Consider the following 21,350-nt stretch of genomic DNA (forward strand, 5'->3'; position numbering starts at 1 on the left):
ACGTATAAGAACAAGGGTCACCGACATAGCCAAGCGAATTAGCTCGTTGATGTGGCTGGGCAGGCCATTTAGCACGGAGAACAGATGGCAGTTGGGCCGAAAAGTTCTTCGAGTGGAGACCGCGGATTGGCAAGCGCGCGTAGGACGTGAACGAGATGGACGGATGAACTGGTTAAAGCTGCGGGTTCACGGTGGATGTAGGCTACTGCCAACCGAAGCTACTTGAGGTCTATGGGGGAACCTATGTCCAACGGCTGAGATGATGATGATGAGTATACTACGTTTTGTGACTTTGCGCGAAATAAAACGAGTATGATTTATTTATCCATCTCTGGTTTAATAGCAGTGCTTGCACTGTTGTGTTTCGGCGTGGAGAGTAAGACAGCCGGTGAAATTACTAGCACTTGAGGTATTCCATCTTAGGCCTCTAGATTGGAACGCATCTGCAATCCCCCTGGTGTTGCGGGTGTCTATGGGCGGTGGTGATCTCTTTACCATCGGGAGACCCACTTGCTCGTTTTCCACCCAATTGATGAAAAATAAATAAAACTCTGGTTTACCTACGGATCCAGTTAGGAGATCTTCATCCTTGTGTTAAGTAACGATCGAAAGTAACAACCCAATGTAGCTATCATTCTTTAACCAATTTTGACCATATTTACTTGAGTTGTAAATAATACTACCAACATTCACTTCGGTCTGAAATATTTAGATGTAAAATGCAATTTTGAGTCTACAACATAAAACCTGCTAACAGTTAAATAAACTAAAGCTCTCATAAAATATCGTAATAAAAAGTATAGTGGCTTGGCTAGTATTATTTTAGCATATTTTTTTTGTTAGTGATATGACACAGGCTTCCTAAGCATTCTCACTCGTTCCGCAATCCTTAACCACTCGACGGCCTCTTCCGTCGACAGCCCTCCTAACTGGCATCCAATAAAACAAATAAAAAGGAAATATGGATGGTATCAACCTTTTTATACTCAATAAAGCGGTCTACTTAATACTTGGCAGTAAAGTTGTTCCCTTGGCGTCCGCTCTGTGTTCGCTGTTTGCGCCCCGTCGGTTTACGATCAGATAACTTTCACTGGCGAGTTTTTCAATGAATTCTAAATGCGCTACTACGACATCTTGCGTCTCGTTTACTTAGGGGCCTGTAGGAAATAGAGTAGGATGAATGAATCGTGACTTATTGATACGTTTATAATGAAGCTGCAATTTGGTTATTTGCAAGGTCTGTAATTTTAAATTTTTCGTATGCCGTAAAATTAGTTCACTTTGCCCCCTACTGGTAACTATGCTTCAATTCTGTATTTTGCTTAAATGTCGTCAAAGTTGATGTCCCGGGTCCCGATATACTTCCAAATAAAGTGGCAACATTGAACTTCTATTTTTGCTCCGATTTTTCTTTCTTTACCTGTCAGACGCTGTACAGTGATAAGACGGAGAAGTCAAGGTAAAGATATCGACACGGCCAAAGTTACAAAAATATGTATACACGACTCTATGCACTTACATTAAGGCCGTGTATACATATTTTTGCAACTTTGGCCGTGTCGATATTTTGCCCTTGACTGTACAATATATAATGGTGTAAAAAGCACCAAACGCTTCTAGTAATTTAATTAAATTAGGTGGATAGATACCCAACGCCGTGGATAATTTGTCAAAATAAAATGGATAAAAAATCATTTATTAGTCTACTTTTTTAAGCCAAGTTTTTTTATTGAGAAGCTACGATTAAAAAAACAGTAGAAATTTCAATAACTACACCGTTCACTTATCTATTAACGTTGCATAGCCAACCTCACCGAATTTCATGTATTTATCCTAACGTGGAATTTTGGGATTGTATGCTGATCTCGTTAGGAATAGCGCGTTAAAAATCAGCCTATGTGTTATTCCAGACAATTTAGCTGTCTACATATTTTTAGCAGTAACAAACACACGCACGCACAAATAAACTTCTTCATTTACAATATTATTAGGATGAGATTATGCAGAATCCTCGTAAGCGGCTCGCGCTTGACCACTCACCGGCCGACGCGACAATAATGTCCACTTTGTGGCGTGCGCCGCTCTGTCGCCGACACAATGGCAACTTTGCAGCCACTTTCATGAAGCACCATCCAATTTTAAAGAGATGCCGATAAGTTTCATCGTTAATTTTTTTTTAATCATTCCAGACTTTGAACGTGAATAAACTGATTGGTTTTTTGGAGTCTTTTTGTATTTTTTATTTCAACTCCAAATTTGTTACTTTTACGGGTATCCGTGAAAACATATCGAAAATACAAACTGAGACATGGATGCACAGAAAAACCAGAAAAAGAGACCAGCACTGGGAATCGAACCCATGTCCTCAGCATTCCGTGCTGCGTGCTATAACCCCTACACCACTGCTGGACAGGAATCTAGACACGAATTTTATATGCATGCATATCTTAGGTTGCTTATTTCTACTATGCTACTTAAGCAGCAGCACATATATGTGACATATATGTTGCGATGACAGTGCTGGTCTCTTTCTGATTTTTCTGTGCATCCATGTCTCAGTTTGTATTTCGAGGTGAATAAATAACCAATGAAGGTAGAGATGCAGACGTGAGACTATGCTTTTCTATCGTGATGAAGTACTATTAGTTATTCTGTTTTGATGTCGTTGGATGAGATAACTCTTTTTTTTTCTAGGTCGGCTTGAGTTACTTACCTGAGTCACAATAAAAAACAGTTAATCCTTTTAATATCGTAAGTGTACGAAGCCCTACAAACAATAAGCTGATCGTCTCATTAACTTTTGGATGATACTCGTAATAGTACTAATACATTTTTTGGCGAATTTCTAGACAAAATTGAAAAGCTTAACTAGCCTGACCACTGACTGAAAATATTCCTGATGGATTTTGACTTGCCTTTTTTTCTGTACATTGAAAGTAACACAATATGTACCAACTTACTATCCTACCGACTGCGCCATGTTATGTGTGTAAAGGACAGAGAAGCGTAAATCACACTCAGTGCTCTTTCTAACTACCTTCATATTATAACGAATACAAAACATCCTACAATGGAATAGTGTGATAGCTATCCGATTTCCACTGGATTGCTTATTTTATTACTTGATTTTCAGCATGGTAAGTATGTCAAAGATTGTCACGAGTCAGGTTGTATACATATCTAACTCATTTCTCATCTCGAGAGTCTCGGGGTGTCTACTGACAATATTCACGCTATGACACGGCTACCTTAATTGGTTAAAATTGACCCGAGAGAATAGAGTTGCCACATCTGATATTAGCGAATAAAAATTTGATAAAAATAGAAACTTTATGAAGAAAAGTACAAGGGAAATGAAGAGTTTTTACTTAAAATCTGTAAAAACACAAATAAAAGCAATTATTCTATAATTAGATGCAATCCGAAAAGCACTTATTATAAATATTAAATATAGCAATAACGTATATCATGACAGTCATTGTATGATACAATACAATACAATGCAATGACTCTTTATTGAACACCTCGATACAGAAAACAGGTACATACACAGATAACGACAATATATGGTTATATTTTGCCCGTGGGCTTTTATTACGTATACAATACGAGTCACATAAATGTACAATTGTAAATTGTCATTGCCAGTGTACGCACTTCTTTGTCGCAGCATAAAGTTAACAAACCAATTTACACTTTGCCGGCAACTTCGTCTGTACCCTGCGACAATCGACGCGGAAGCGTATAATGAAGCCCGTCGCACAAGTGGGCTTGATCTATGAAAGCGATACCGACATCTGATTGATCATTATACAAATAAGGTATCGCTATTTCAGAAAAAGGTAATTTTTATATATATATTTTATTTTATTATATCTAGATGCAAATAAAATATTTTTTTTATTATCGTTATTTCATTGAATTATTTCCTCACTTGTAAAAACAAATAAGGTACCTATGTATCTTATAGTTAAATACAAGATACCACAAACGGGACTTATCACGATAAAATTTAAAATTTCATTTGAAATGTAATTTTCCACAAACATTCCAAAAAAATTCAGATATGCTACCCCGGGCTCCAATTCACGACCCTCTGCTTGCGGGGCCGGAGAACAGGTTAAAAAATTAGGTACACAATTTAATACATAACACAAGAAATTATGCCTACAAATATTAAAATTTCATTGAAATTGTTTTAATTATACCATTTGTGCACTTGTTACGATTTTTTCCTCAAATATAGCACTTTTTTATTAATTAGGTAGGTACCAAGCGTACTAAGTAACTCAATTTTCCCGTGCGTTATTCTGTACTAGATACTCTCTCCATAGCTTTCTATGACTTTTCATCGATAAGAACACCAAGTTAATTACAAAAAACATGCAGTTTAATATATCAAATAACAAACACGAACATTTCATTGTGTAATACGGATACATGCCGTCTCCAATGTCGAGTAAACAATCAGAAAACATAATGAGCAACATGCCTGACAACAACAAATTAATATTAGCTATCAAAAGTATTTTACATACCACGGAATATTTTTTTGCTTTTACTAACTTTGCTATAGTTAATAGTGTTTTGAAAAATATAACAACGTTAATTATAATAAGCGCAATCAATAAGAAGAAGTAAATAAAGAAAAAAAAGAAATCGAACCCGTCTACCAGTATAGTCTCGGCCAGGGTCAAAAACCAACCGAAAATATTCACTACCTTGTATCTATAACGAGTGCTATGATATTCAAGATTATCAAGATCTATTCCAAATACCAATGAAAACACAATCAACCAGTTAACCAACATGATGGAAAAAACTCGAGTTTGTTCAGGGTTGAAGTTGTCTATGATCGTAACCAAAAAAGTAGCGAGAATGACATTCAAGAACACGTAGTTCTGGAAGTTTCCCCACTCTTTGACGAGCATCCAAGATATGGCACCAAAGGTCAAGCTGGTTGCGTGTGACACCAAGGTCACCGTCGATAAGTTCCACATGATATTGCAGTAGAAAAGTGTAGTATTCGACTTGGAAGGAGATAACGGGGGTCCTCCTCCGATGCTTATTGTAGATGCGTTGTTCCACAGTAGCGAATCCATTATTCAGAACGATGTACTTAAATGAGCTTTTTTTCTGAATCTCACTTGCACAAAACAGATGATAATTTGAACTAGTTACTTATAATATTAGTTCATAATGATGGAACGTGTTGTTTGAACAAAGTCACAATAAAAATTGTTAGGGACTGATGTGCTCTAATATTTTTAATTAATAGCTGTTATGGACTAAGTATTCATTAATGTCGATTGAAATGACTATTTTCTAATAAACAGGTTCGTTTGCGGACCTAATAAACATTTTTAATGGAGATAATAATGAACTTATACTCGATAACGTAATTGGGGTGCCTTGCCATGACTAATATTTTATGTTATTTTACTAAACAAACACTTAAAAAAATATGTCTGGCTTAAAAAAATCTTAAATACCATCAGGAGACCCACTTTCTCGTTTAATATAAACTATTTGTATACCGAATTGACGCGATGAGGTTGTTCAAACAAACAAAAAAAAATCAGGCGTTATTTAATCAGGTGTGTACGCGTGTGCGTGTGCATGTGCGTGTGTGTGTGTGTGTGTGTGTGTGTGTGTGTGTGTGTGTGTGTGTGTGTGAATGTGTGTGTGTGTGTGTGTGTGTGTGTGTGTAGTTTGTGTTAAAAAAAAACATTTTTGATACAAGGTTTTTTGCTAACTCTACATTTTGTTGACTGTACTTACTTAGTTTTGTATTGTCATCTAGACTTACATCCGCACCTTTAAAGTCAATGCCATTAACCCTTGAGGAGGTCCGCCTTGCGGAGACGATTTTGGTTGGACCACCAGGATGTCACTACTAAATTATTGTATTGTTACCAGATTTACTTAAGTATGCCAAATTTCAAGTCAATTCCGACTTCTGGAAGAGGGTCAAATTCAACTTGCATGATTTGACCCGCACATAGGTACATAACGAGTACAAATACTCGTACATTGCAATGCAAGTTAAATAAAGGCATATTTAAGAAAACTTACAGACTATCGCATTTAAATCATTATAATGGGAAGTGATAAAAACAGCGGACTCAGCGCAAAGAAGTGGTTATACCACAAAAGATCCCTGTGGGTCGAAGTTCATCCGTTATTACTCCTTGGAGTAAGATAAGATAAGAAGCAAGATATATGTAAATCTCGCACCGTCTAAATGTTCCAAGAATCCAGTTGCAAATAGGCTGCCTTCCATGCATATCCTGCGCGTTGCAACAGAACGACATTAAATTTGCATTAACGCCACCAAGTTTTATTGAAAGTTTTAGTTTCATTTTCTCGTTCTGCGAAGTTTGTCAGCCGATTTAAGATCTTCATTTTGATAATCAGCTGCGCCATGCTACTTGGGTATTATCGTGATAGAAATGGGGTTTGCCGTGTGTGGATGTGTGAGTACGTACGTGTATGAAGTGATATGTTTCTTTTGTGTGTGAATACGTGTGTGTGGGCGTGCGTTGGTAAGTAGATAGCTGGATCTCTGGAATAATACATTGAATACTTAACATACTGATGATTTGGGAGACGGGAGCAGAACTTCATCATCATCATCCAGTCAGCCGAAATATGTCCACTGCTGGACACAGGCCTCCCCCAAGGCTCTCCACTCAGACCGGTCTTGTGCTTTCCGCATTCACCGCGATCCCGCGATCTTAATCAGGTGGTCGCTCCATATTGTTGGAGGCCTACCGACAACTCGTCTCCCGGTCCGCGGACGCCATTCGAGAACGTTTTGACCCCATGGCCCATCAGTAATGCGAGCAATGTGCCCCGCCCACTGCCACTTCAGTTTCACAATTCGTCGAGCTATGTCGGTAAGTCGGTAACCTTAGTTCTACTGCGGATATCATCAATTCTGATTCTATCACGCAGAGAAACCCCGAGCATAGACATCTCCATCATAGCCCTCTGAGTGACATTGAGCTTCCTCATGAGGCCCACCGTTAACGCCCACGTCTCAGATCCGTATGCCATCACTGGCAACACACACTGGGCAAAGACTTTTGACTTCAAACACTGCGGTAATTTGGACGTGATTCAGTTAGTTAAGGCATTCTAGTATTAAACTCACATCTGACGTCTAGGTCTAGCATCTAGTAGCATGGTGAACAGCTAGGTTGCTCTGAATTTGAGTTTGAAACGCGTCAATGTAGTGTGATGGTGGTGATAGTCGGGTTTTATGTAATTTGTGTGTGTTCTTACAGTGTGAAAGTGGAGGAACTGCATGAAACACATTCCTTGTATAAAGTTAGCTATCATATTTAACTTCGTACTTGTTATTATTTTTCATTATTAAATTACTAGTCGTTAAGCCGTTAGTCGCGGGAATTGTGTAATTTTTCGGGATAAAAACTACCTATCCTTTCTCGGGACTCAAATTATCTGTATACCTGCCGGATTTCATCAAAATCGGTTCAACAGTTTAGACGTGATGAAGTAACTAACAAACAGACTTACATACTTTCGCATTATAATATTACTAGACGTTACCCGTGACTCCGTCCGCGTAAAATTCGTTTATTATTATTCCGCGGGAACTTTGCAATTTTCTGGGATGAAAACTATGCTATGTATACAGAACGTTTGAGTCCTGGGGAAGGTCCTGTATACCGAATATCATACCGGATTTACTAAGTGTATGGTCACTTCGCAACTTTAATAATAAAAGTGTGCGAGTTTTACTCGATTATGATTGTGAACGATCTAATTACTTGAGAGTGTAGGGTTGGCTCTGCTCACGTTTTTCAAATCATCCTGTTTTATTATTATCTACAATATTAGTAGGATGTAATACCCAACAATTTGTTTTGTAATCGCTACACACAACGTAACGTCTAAACAGCCTATGACTATGACAATTATCTTCGACAAACATTTGTCCCGCAAACAACGCTATTTGCAAAGGCGAGACTCGTAACTCAATAACGGGCGAACATCCAGTCCGATGATTTTAATGCGGGCCCAATTGAAACTGTACCCTCGTCAGTGTTATCACTATTATTAATTCGTCCCACCTCCTAGGGTGTACCTCCTGGGGGTGCTAAGACATAACTTTGCTTTCAGGACAAACACGTATTTATCTATACCGTGTCATTTTTGGTTACGTTAACTTTAAGGGTACAATCTACAGGCCAAATTAAGTTAATTTCTCTAAGACACTTAGTGGCTTAACTCTTCGCGTTTTAAAGAAAATTAAGAGTTAAGATAATAAAGATGTTATTAGCAGTAAAACGGCGTAAAGGTGCTTAATTTAAGAATTTTTTTTAACGTCGATAACTAATGCACACACACAACATTTAGGGGCTGTTTCACCATCCATTGATTAGTCTTAACTGACGGCTAAATGTGATGCCGTCTCCGTCTATTCGAACAAAACAAATAGAGACGGCATCACATTTAACCGACAATTAACACTAATCAATGGATGGTGAAACAGCCCCTTAGCAAAATAAAGTTTAAATTGTTTTTTGATGTTTCTCATATAGGCATATCACGTAAATATCAGTTGTCAAATTTGTTTATTTTACAATTTAACTATGAACAATGATTATGAAGCTATTATATGCATAAAAAAATATTGTCATTCTCGAAAAAAAATATTAGTTCATACCATTGAACTGAGCTGTCTGCCGAAGTTAACTGAAATAAAAAAACACACTAGACTTTACCCGTGGCTTCGCGCGCGTAATCCACCGGCAATCCGGTGGTTGAATTGACATTCCGGGATTCTAATAAACTCCCTTAGGAATTCGCAAAAATAGCATCGTAATTTCCTTGTATCAAAAACAACCGTGCTAAAGGTCAGGACTGCAGTAAAGTCTAATCTTAGCAGTTGATTTTTTTGTGCGCCGTTTTAATGTAAGAAACATACAGTCTATTAGTGGTCTAGTACAGTCACCAGCACCAATATCTGACACAACACGCGTGCATAAATATCTGATACGACTCTATTTCTAGGGCCGGAAGGACGTGTCACATATTTTTGCACGCTCCGCTGTGGTAGATATTAATGCTGGTGACTGTACATAGAATGTCAATGCCACAGAGCCACTAATTCTCAGTTAACAAGCAGCATTTTACAGCTTATCAGGAAACCAGCGGAGCGTGACAACCCTGTAAGGCCTATTAATTAAGACAGCACACACATAGATAAGCCATGTATCCAATTGTCTTGCTACACGACACACCTGTGTGTATCTTATTGATAATTATTCAAACTGGATTAAGCTCGTAAGCAGATATAAATCATGTCAGGGATTTCAAGTTGCTTAGTTAAGCTTCATTTGGATGCGATAATATCTAACGAGTTTTGGTACCATGCATCAGCCAAATAAGTGGTCTATCAATTTATAAACAAGTTCCTATCAAATGAATATGTCGCTTAGGTCGTACTTTTAAGTTGACAGACACGTCCATTGGCATTATTGTTTTATGACGTGCAAACGACTATCAACTTTAGGGTGGTAGACGATCGGTCGGTAGGGTAAATTAGGTTATGTTAGAACTGCGAGAACACCAGAAAACGAACTGAATGGTAATATTTTTTAATTAACTAAATAATATGAGAATAAAGAATTATTTTGATTTGTTATTCTATGATATGAACACATAAAAAATAAATTTATTTTTAACAAAAATCACTGATTCAAATTTCTTCAAAGTAAGCGTTTTGCGTATTGATTATTCTATGAAACGATAAAATGTAAATAAATGTCTAAAAAACAAAATTCTTTTAAATTTTTTTTTCTAAGTAGTACACACACGTATTGGTACAATTCAAAGCGGATACTATAAATAGTGTATTAATAAGCCAATTGTAAGTATTTTCCGAGAACACCTCAGTATAATTCGATTGTAGAGGTAGTGCTTATAAATAGCCATGCAATTTTGAGCGGAACAAAAGCAATTTCCAAGGCGTGTAAATAAAACTCGGCCAATTCCTCGCCAACAAAGGAAACAAATTGAAATTGAACATTTCTAATTACTCATTAAGTGTCGAGTAATAGAAAAAGAAAGGAAACGTCCCCGAAATTAAACGTTTAATCGAATTTCTCGAGAGAATTAGAACTCATAAAGAAATCGCTTGTTTCTGGCGGGGACAGAGTCTTAGCTTGGCGTAAAGTGAACCCCACCCTTGCCGCTGGCCGTTCGCCGACAATAATCTTGAGTCTCGCGTCGGAATTTCATTTCAGATGCTTTGGTGAGTTAGCACATTTTTTTACTGTTACCTACTAGTATTTTGAAGCAGATCAGGGATGTTATGGAGCTCCGTATCCGTAACCGAAACTATCGGATATCCGAAATAAAAAACTATCCGTAACCGTAACCGAATACGATATAAAAATTTCGGATAGTTTCGGATAGGGGCGGAGTCAAAATGCGACATGTTGTGACGGTTTTCGTTTTTGCCCCGCCAAGCCGACAGAACAGCCGCGCGCGTCTTCTGCATCTATTGTTTATTGTTTTTCTATTGCTAAGTCGTAATTTACAACTCGTAACTATTACAATAAAATTAAAGTCAAGTCATCTTATTCCTATTAGAAAGCAAACTATTTATTGTACAAAAGAAAAATAAATAAAAAAAAACAATAAAAAAAACAAAAATTATACGAGTAGGTGTTTAAGCCTTAGTTTGTAGGCATTCCTTTTTGTATTTTGGTTTACTAATGTTTCGGCGAATAACGTTTGGCAACCTGTTTCATTTCGCAACTTTTCATTTCCCAACTGTTTAATATTTCTGAAACTGTAAGGGTTCTACACGATGGCCCTGAAATAAAACCTGAAATATTTACAGTTTTAGAGTTTGCGAAATGAAAAGTTGCGAAATGAAACAGGTTGCCAAACGTTACGTTGCGAAAAGGCAGTACTCGTTGTATTTTACTTTTACACTTCCTTGAAAATCCAATATCCGTATCCGAAACCGAAACTATAATAATTTAACATCCGTAACTGTAACCTAAACCGGTATTACCTATGTTTGACATATATCCGTATCTATATCCTGATCTGAAATGTTATATCCATAACAACCCTGAAGCAGATTAAATAGGTAGGTATAGGTAGTGCCACGAGAGTTGAAGTGAATGATTAGACACAGCTATAGCGATCGCGTCTTGAACTGTGCAGGACTTGGCAGGTCTCCAGGAAAGAGCTGTTAAAAGAATAACTTAACGGCGATCCGATCAACTTGAGAATGAATCTGACTCGCTTTACGAAAGCTAAAGCAGTTGTTGTAGTGCTCTGTATCTGACCTGAGTATTTAATATTGATTTCCGCTTGAATAAAAAGTAAAGTTCATGAGAAAAATAATCTTGATAGACGAACAACAAATTCAGGATCAAACCAATACAGGTTCTGTTTTTTTTTTGACATACGGGACTTCAAAAATTAACTCTAATTTGTTAGATAATTCTATTTGTTACTTGAGTTTACTCGCGGCTTCGCACGCGCAAAATGAGATACAGCAGTTGGATTGAAATCCCGGGATTATAAAAAAGTCCCGTGGGAATTCCCAAAAATTACAAGTTGGTTTTAATTGACATTTAATTAAAAGCCATTATACCAAATTTCGTGATTATAAGCCCAACGGTAGTTATTTCAAGATTTTATCCCTATCCCGAGGAAATTTTGAGATAAAAAGTAGCCACACACACACAAACACACACACACACACACACACACACACACACAAACTTTCACATGCTACTTAATATTATAAATGCGAAAGTTTTTGAGTGAATGAGTGAGTATATTTATGAAAAATGTAGATAGCTAGACATCTGGAATAAAACATAGGCTACTTTTTTCCGATATTCCCACGGGATAGGGATAAAATCTCAAAACAACGACCGCTGGGCTTAAGAGTCATGAAATTTGACATGATTGTTTTTAATGTAGTATAGTAACGTCAATGAAAACCAAGATTTAATTTTCGGGAATTCCCACGGGAATTTTTTAAAATCCCGAAATTTCAATTTGGCTGCTGGATTGATTTACGTGTGCGAAGCCGCGGGTAAAAACTAGTTCAGGTATAATAAAGGTAGGAAAAATAGGATTAGTAGGAAGAGGATATGAGGGAGGTTATAATGGAAAATAAAAATGGGAAGAAGAAGAGGGGTCGTGGGGTTCGAGCCCAGGCACGCACATCTGATTAATTCTGAATATATGGACGAAATAACATTAGAAACTTATCACTAGCTTTACGATGAAAGATCGCGAGGAAACTTGCACAAATCGGCGAAGAAATTCAATGATGTGTGAATTTCCCAAACAGCATTTGGACCCCCTCACATTCTGAGAGGAAGCCTGTGCCCCGGTGGGACGTATATAGGCCGAGATGGTAGCTATACAAAGTCTCATTCATTCATGCTTTTGGATCGACTGATACGGTATCGGTGATTAGTTCTAAACTTTCCTTATTATTGCAATTCGAGACAGTTTCCGCAGCGAGCGGCTAAAGCAGTTGCTGCAACGCCCGCCAGTCAAGCGTGAGGGTGTATGCGTCTGCAGTTAACTATTTCACGACTGGGGTCTGGTTAACTAATCGGTTTACTAACAGCCAAACTAGTCAGTCAAGTGAAGAGGATATATTAGGTACTAATTCCTTAAGTACCTTTTTGATTTAGAGCGCTAGTATTTCTGAAAATCGGGTAAATCAACTGCGAAACATTCTTATTTAATTTAGGCTGTAAGAAGCAATTTTGAATAACAATCTGTTGAGCAGAATCCGGTAAAATACTCAACTAGGTATTTTTTTTTTCAAAACAGATATAACTTTTTTAATACCTACTTTACGCTTCTGGTATTAAACATAACTACATTTGTATCGTCATACATTCTTTGAGCCTTTAAAAAAAGCCGAGGTGCTCTAGAGGCTCTAGTGGTAAGAGTTAGACTGGCGACCATGACCACACTTCCAAAATACAGAAGAAAAGTCAAATTTTAACAGTTGAAAAGTATTAGTTAAAAAATATTATAGTAGTGTCCAGCCTTCAATATTGCGATTCCCTTATACAGTCGTAATTCGATGGAATTGGAGGCAAACTTCTCCGAAATAATTCGATAACAAATGTAAATTGAATTGCCGGGCGAGCCTTTCAAATTTCAGTTTTACTAAACATTGGAATATTCTATTATAATTTTATTATAATCGAAACGTTTGTTTTGGTTCGTCTAAAGAGTGTTTTGGAGGGAAATTGGGTTTTGGCAGCAAACAAAAGTAGATTTATGTACGGTTGAGGAAATACCTCGCATATTGTGATACAAATATTTAAAGTAATACACGTAACCTCATGTAGGTATAAACAATTAATTATCATTTTGCCTACATAAATATCCTATCTGTCGACTGTGTAGATAATATTTCTTTATATAATATTTTTCATCGACTCCAAAAAAGGAGGAGATACTATATTCCGCTGTTAGTATTTTTTTATACATAAATATTAGAAAAATAATGGGTCATGCTATACCTTTTTTCCATGTTTGGTATTATGCAGACAACTAATTTAATTTATTCAACGACTAGAGTTTACCCGCGGCTTCGCACGCGTAAGCTATTCGATCTGGTACAATTGAAATTCCGGGATTTTATAAAATTTCCCTGGGAATTCCAAAATTTATTTCGTGGTCTTCATTGAGTTTGTGTTAAGAACAACTGACTACCAGACTGAATCCAGCGGTTGAATTTCTAGATTTGGAATATAAAAAGTAGCCTTTGCGTTATTCCAGATGTCCAGCTATCTACATACCTAGGTAGGATTTACCGTTGTTGTCAAGTTCGAATTATGCTACAGGTTCAACAGACAATATTTTTTCGAATAAATGCTACGATCAATAATCGTCATGATTCCAAAGCGTGTCTGCTATGCGCAATTTGTGACCATTTCCGTCGGCATTGGTTTCGATAAAATTCCCGAAGAATGACAAGTCCTCTTCTTTTTTCTATTCCGTAAGTACAGTCGAGGAATCTGAATGACAGACCACGGTGGAACCTTTGATTTCGCTATGATTTCTTTGGCAAACGTATAGGATATCAATATGACATCAGTAGCACGAAGGTTCCACCCTGCAGGGCTACTGCGAAACTCGAAGTTCGTATCGTGCGATCCCTCTAACTCTCGCATTAAATAGTATAAGTGCCAGAGGGACCGCAGCACGACACGAACTTCGACTCTCGAGTTTCGTAGTAACCCTGTTGAACGCGATTCAGTTTCCTCGATCATACAGCTGGGTGTACCGACCTGCCTCAGCCGTGGCGTGCGAGAGCGGCGCGCCGTCGCGCAGCCAGCGCGCCACGGAGACGTGCGCGCGCGCCGCCGCCGCCGGCACGCAGCGGAGCGCCGCCGCGCCGCCCGCCGCGCCGAACGTCGCCTGCACGCGCACGTCCCATTCCACGTCCATCACTGCCGACCAACAAAACAGGTCACTTCAGCGAGCTATGGATAGGGTTATGCTCGCGTGGGGTTTCTCTTTATTATTTTTTTTTATTTTTTATTTAACTGGATGGCAAACGAGCAAGTGGGTCTCCTGATGGTAAGAGATCACCACCGCTCATAAACATCTGCAACACCAGGGGTATTGCAGATGCGTTGCCAACCTAGAGGCCTAAGATGGGATACCTCAAGTGCCAGTAATTGGAATCGAATCAAAAATGAGGAGATCCGTTAGGTCGTTGAAGTCGTATAATAATATACCCTCGCATATCCAAAATGTAAGTTCATTTCACGCATAAAAACAACAGTTAGCAAAACATACCACTGCCGATACGTCATCTCAAATCGCTATCTACAAATGCGTGAAGTGTTAACGTTAGCTACACTTATCTGTTTCTGATTGTTTGTGAGATTTATTACTTAAATACTTATGTACAATAAATACGGAAACGAACATCCATCATTTTGTTCTAAGTTAAATGATGTTATCGCGGAAGTGGCGACCATGTCTTTTAGGATAATAGATTTCTTTAAATATAACCTAAACCTAAGTAGCAATGCAGGTCATATAGCACGCAAACCAGATAGCCGTTGAGGCCGAAAAGTTTTCGAATGGAGATCGCGGATCAGCACGCGTGGCGTGGAACCTCCACCATCGAGATGGGCAAATGACCTAGTTAAAACCGCAGGTTTGCGGTGGATGCAAGCCACTTCCAACCTTAATAATGGGGGAGGCCTCAATTGCTTCGATTCGAAGCGGCCTGCATCCTCTGAGGTAAATTATCTTGATCTACTTTTTTACCTTTTTCTGTAAGTACTGCTTACTATAATATTGTGGTGTTGAATACAGAATCATTGTCATCATCATCATATCAGCCATAGGACGTCCACTGTTGGACATAGGCCTCCCCCATAGACCTCCAGTTGCCTCGGTTGGAAGCAGCTTGCATCCACCGTGAACCCGCGACTTGAACCAGGTCATCTGTCAATCTCGTCGGTGGCCTGCCCATTGCTACTTCAACGAGCTAATTTGCTTAGCTATGTCGGTGACCCTGGTTCTTCTACATATCTCCTCATTTCTGATTCGATCCCGTAGAGAAACCCCAAGCATAGCTCTCTCCATAGCTCGCTGAGCAATTCTGAGCCTATTTATAAGACCTATAGTGAAACACCACGTCTCGGATCCAAATGTCACCACTGGCAACACACATTGGTTAAAGACTTTCGTCTCAAATCACTGAGCGATTTTGGACGAAAAGACATTGCGGAATACAGAATCATTGTATTTATTGTAAATTATAAATAGAAGCACAGCAACATACTTGTAAATAAACAAACTATAATTATAAGTCTCGTTCACTAGATGACAGAAACATTATACATCGCACAGCGGTATATTGGACGTTCTCAGCACAGTATAATCAGTTGAGCAACTAATTATTTCTGCATCAGCAGTTTAGGATAGCGGGGAATCAGCCTGCAACTGACGCGACATCGATCGGCGCTGCATGACGCGGGCGTCATTAGGCCGCGCCCGTCACGGCGTCACGACTCGTGACCTAATTAATTAGCTAGTGACGCTTCACGGGATTCTGGGGATAAGGACGAGGCTGTTGGAGCAGTAGTGTCGTTTGTCAATGGCCAGAGGAGAGAGTCGACCTCAGTTAGAATCACAATCAGTATCACCACTTTTTTCTATCACACGTTAGAATCCGAGGTAGGAAGCGAGTCAGCCCGTTTGACATTTTAAACATTTTATTTGATACATAGAACTCAGATTATCATCTTTTTAGGGTTCCGTACCCAAAGGGTAAAAACGAGACCCTATTACTAAGACTCTGCTGTCTGTCCGTCTGTCACCAGGCTGTATCTCATGAACCGTGATAACTAGATAAGTGAAATTTTACAGATTATGCCGCTATTACAAAAAATACGAAAAACAGAGTAAAATGAATATTTAAGGGGGGCTCCCGTACAACAAACGTGATTTTTTGGCGTTTTTTGCTCGATATTAATAACGGCGACAGGTAGCCGCTTGAAATATTCATAAAATATTCACATTAAAAATAAATAATTAAATATTTAGGGGGGCTCCCATAGAACAAACGAGTTTTTAGGGTTCCGTACCTCAAGAGGAAAAAACGAAACCCTTATATTAGGATCACTTTGTTGTCCGTCTGTCTGTTTGTCAAGACCCTTTTTCTCAGGAAAGCGTGAAAGTATAAAGCTGAAATTCATATCAAATACTCAAGTCTACTGGCCCTTGGAGCTGTGAAAAAAATAAACTTCTAAGCTAACGCAATCAAAAGATACAGCCGTTTATGCTGCAAATTTTGGACACTCGCAAGGGATTTAAAACCTATAGGGTACTTACCGTGAACTCAGAATCTTGAAATTTGGTACGAAGTAACGTCTACGTCTACGCACAGATAAAGGAAAAATTGCAAAAAGCATAAATTTTTAGTTACATCATAATTATTAAAAATTCCTAAAGTCCTAAGAGAACCATGAGTTTCACCCTAATGGGGGGGTTATGATCAGATAATTCTGATCGGTATTTATCAGGTCGGGAGTCATTTGATATTTCATGACACGCGTTACTATTATGTTACACGTACACAAAAAACAGGGTCGGTATTTCCATGTCGGTAAAATCCGGGCTGGTAAAGAGTGCCACTTAAAAATCAATTGTATTCATTGATGTTTTGAGATCAAATGTTCTTGATACGAAAAGTACCTAATACTGTCTTGTGTAGGGTTAAACCGTATGGGCTGATAAGGCGGTGTTGTGAGGCATTGCAAAGATTTCCGCGCGAATGGTGGCTAGTTTGCATAATTTTGTACATTCGTTGTACGGCCTCGAACAAAAACGGGCTTGGTATGCCAAGCTACGAAGAAACAAGAATAAATGTGTATGTAACAAAAAAAAACATAAATCTGATTTCAATAGAAAATAATTTTATTTCAATCCCAAAGAAATATCGAGATAAAAAGTATTCAAATTTAATTCAAATTCAAACATAATTAGGTATAAGCACTATTAGTTAGGTACTATTTTTTGTTAAGTTATTGCTATCCAAAAGAAGAGTATTTAACGCAGTTTAATTTCAGACATCTCTTATTTTTTTAGTTATATCGCATTTGAGACGCCCAAGATACAGGCTCAGCCTAGTTTAGGTCTGTTAGATATTTCTTTTGTATAAATTGTGTTTATTATTAAAATATTTACATTTGTATCAATCCATCCAGGCGTTTCATAGTAGTTAGTGCAACAAATACATAATAACATCATGAGCCAAAAGACGTAAAGACGTCCACTGTAGATCAAAAGCCCCCCATCGAAAATACAAACTAAAACAAAGATGCACAATAAAACCAGAAAAAGAGACCAGCGCTGGGAATCGAACCCAGGTCCTCGGCATTCCGTGCTGCGTGCTATACCGCTACACCACCACTAGACAGGAGTACAGACACAAATTTATCTTATGCACCACATATCTCAGCTTGTTTTGTTTCTTATTTAGTCACTTAAGCAGCGGCACTAGCGACATCTATGCTTTAGCCCTCAACGAGAAACTTTCAGCACTCCATTGGAACTATTTTACGGAATGACCGTAAAAGTAACAAAATTTGGAGTTCAAATAAAAAATACAAAAAGACTCCAAAAAACAATCTTAAAAGATGAACTGCAACCCATCACTTGCATTCTCGGACTCACCCAAACTCTCGCAATCGCATTTCAAATATTAGCAGGATATCCAACAGTAACTCGGCGAGCTCTCTACACGTAATCGTCACAAACAACAACAACTTCAAATTGCTTCCAAAACTTTGTCTCGTAACAGTTGCTAATGAAAAAAGTGGTCTTAATAAGGTGATAAAGGTGACAGTGCGCCATAATGGATCCGCCGCCATGAATAATATCGCGGTTGGACTCTGATTTCCCTAGTCACCGATGGCCGGAACGGATGGCGTTGGTCCAAGACACGGGATGCCACGAGGTCGGCCACAAACATACCAATTCTGTTTTATCTACTGTCATGGAGTACAAATGAAAAGTCAGCAATACTAATGCCGAAATGCAAATTTGAATTAGGTACCTATATCAATCAACTAAGAAAACTTTCCATCCTGAATATAGTCAAAAAATGAATTTCATGCGTAAGAAATAATGACTATTTGTATTCACATTAAATCAGAAAAATTACCGTTTTTAAATATGTTCCCCTGAAATAATACGTTTTGAAGCTGCATTATTATATCTAGATATTTACTAATTCAGATAAAATTCACTTAGGGCTAATAGGGCAAAACATTAACTGGTAAAAAAAAAGGTAACCTAACTTTATTCTTTAATCTTCCTTATCCTTGTCATATCAGCAAACTGGAACAGTACCAACGACATGTCTGAAGCTAGGTGAACTATACCCACAAACATGCTCAGTTAGACTGCTGCAACCAACGCGACCCTTGCAGCACAACGCCGAATACATTGCGCCAAAAAATGTCAAACATCTTCTAACGTACCGCATTTTGGTAAATCAATATTCTTCATCAGGTATCCAAACCTATTAAAAGGAACATGTCCAGTTCGCAGTCTGTGTACTATAGCAATATTCATCCTACTTGTACAATCTGGTTTTAATTTTCTTTTTAATAGTTACCCGCTCGTAGTTTAAGCCTTGTACCAAAGCGCGAGTGCATTTTTTATCGCACCCGTTATAATTAATGGAGTTCTTTGAATAACCATCCGCGTCTAGACATTTAAACGGTTCAAGAATAAATATCTAATTTCCATTTTAATTTTAAGAAGACTAATTATCTTGCACAATATAAGGATTTCATACCTCAAAAGGAAAAAAACGAAACCGTTATAGGATCAATTTGCTGTGCTGTCCATCCGTCTCTGTCTGTTAATCCATTAAATTATTTTTTTCAGGAACACGTGAAATCATCATCATCATCATCCCAGCCTATATACGTCCCACTGCTGGGCACAGGCCTCCTCTCAGAACAAGAGGGCTTGGGCCATAGTTCCCACGCCAAAAAAAAAAGCCGTGGTGGCATAGTGGTTTGACCTATCGCCTCTCAAGCTGAGGGTCGTGGGTTCGCACCTCTGAGTTTTTCGAAATTCATGTGCGGAATTACATTTGAAATTTACCACGAGCTTTGCGGTGAAGGAAAACATCGTGAGGAAACCTGCACAAACCTGCGAAGCAATTCAATGGTGTGTGTGAAGTTCCCAATCCGCACCGGGACACGTGAAATATCAAGCTGAAATTAATATCAAACAATCTGGTCTGCTGCCCCTTGAAGCAGCTAAATCAATCTTACAAGTCAACGTAATCAAGAGATACAGTCAATAAAAAGGTGTTTCCAGAAAAATTGCCGTATCCGAAAAACCTAAGGGTACTTCCAGTTGTCCTAGAAACTTTAAATTTGGTGTGAAGGTAGCTCAGCACACCTAATAAGGGAAGTCTGAAAGTCTTGAATTTTGGACTCCACAGAAAACCAGCGTTTTTGCACATAATGTGCGGCAACACATGCTGAGTGGAGACCCTTTTTAGTATCCTGTGGTGTCACCAAGTAACATAGTTTTAATGCTAGTTTTAGTCTAAGTTTTTGGTTGTACTTATGGAGCCAAAATAAACCTTTCTTTCTTTCTTAATTTTTAATGTTTATTAGAATCCATTTAAGATTATTCCACCTGCGTACATTTTGTTTAAGAAAGGGGCTCTTTTAGCACTAGTATTTATAGACATTTACATTGCAAGGAAGTTGAAGATAAAAATGATTATATGTATCGAAGAATTAACATGACAGTACAAATATATAAAAACTCAGCTAACACAGAGAAATAATATTTTAAAAACATTTTGCCGCATCCGTCGAAGGGCGAATATTCGAGCGTTTGTACCGCCGTCATTGTTCTCAACACTTTTTTAATCAGATTTCATAAGTAATATGTACAAAAAACATCAACATCCGACACATATTGATGAATGTTGACACATGTTGATGTTTGTTGTACCTATTTCTTAAGAAATCTGATTAAAAAAGTGTTGAGAACAATGACGGCGGTACAAACGCCCGAATATTCAGCCCGAAATACCCTTTAGCCCTATAGATCAAAATAACAGTATATCTCTAATGAAACGCGGCCAGAGGCCCGGTTCGCGCGATTACAAAGCTTTAATCTTTTCAGCCGCCCATAAAGTTTTTGTTTTAAAAATCCGACGGATATTATGTAAAACAGTGCATGGCGAGGGTCATAAGCGCCAACTGCCGCGCCTCGTTCTGCCTAATTAACTTTCCCTCAAGGAAATATGCCCAAAAATGCTCAAATAAATTATCTTAACACGATTAAATTTAGAGTAATCTTTTGAGCTTAACATGCGTTATGAGGATAAGTCGTCTAAAGTCGATTAGTAAGTAATCCTAACTAGTATTACAAGTGCAAAAGTAATTTTGTCTGTTCTACCTTAATACCTTAGCCACTCAAATGACCAAAATACCTTTAGGATACCTTTTATCCTAAAAAATTAGTTGTTTCCAAATGCGCGTTATAAACGAATTCTTCGCAGTAGAAGTCGTGGGCAATTGATTGAACGTAAAAAAATATATAACAACAAAGAAGAAGCCATTATAAATGTCTAACCTTTTAAATTGCATTTTGCTATCATTATAACATGTAATTATAAAGTTACATAATATTTAAATTAAATAATAACATACAGTATTAATCAATATCGTTTTATAAACCACTGCTCCAGCAATGAATTAATTCAACTAGGTAAACCTTTTCAACCCCCAGATATCTTCCAATCTTGT

The 21,350-nt window shown here is 38.0% G+C and overlaps 1 protein-coding gene across 1 annotated transcript in view; it reads right to left on the minus strand.

Moving 5' to 3' along the window:
* Positions 1-21,350, minus strand: part of LOC141437657 (cell adhesion molecule Dscam2-like) — a 332,569-nt gene that overhangs the window by 57,145 nt on the left and 254,074 nt on the right. The window contains 1 exon segment of the mRNA XM_074101110.1: positions 14,328-14,489. Within this exon segment, the coding sequence (XP_073957211.1) occupies positions 14,328-14,489 (162 nt within the window).

Source organism: Choristoneura fumiferana, chromosome 18 (genome assembly GCF_025370935.1).
Source record: "Choristoneura fumiferana chromosome 18, NRCan_CFum_1, whole genome shotgun sequence".
NCBI lineage: Eukaryota > Metazoa > Arthropoda > Insecta > Lepidoptera > Tortricidae > Choristoneura > Choristoneura fumiferana.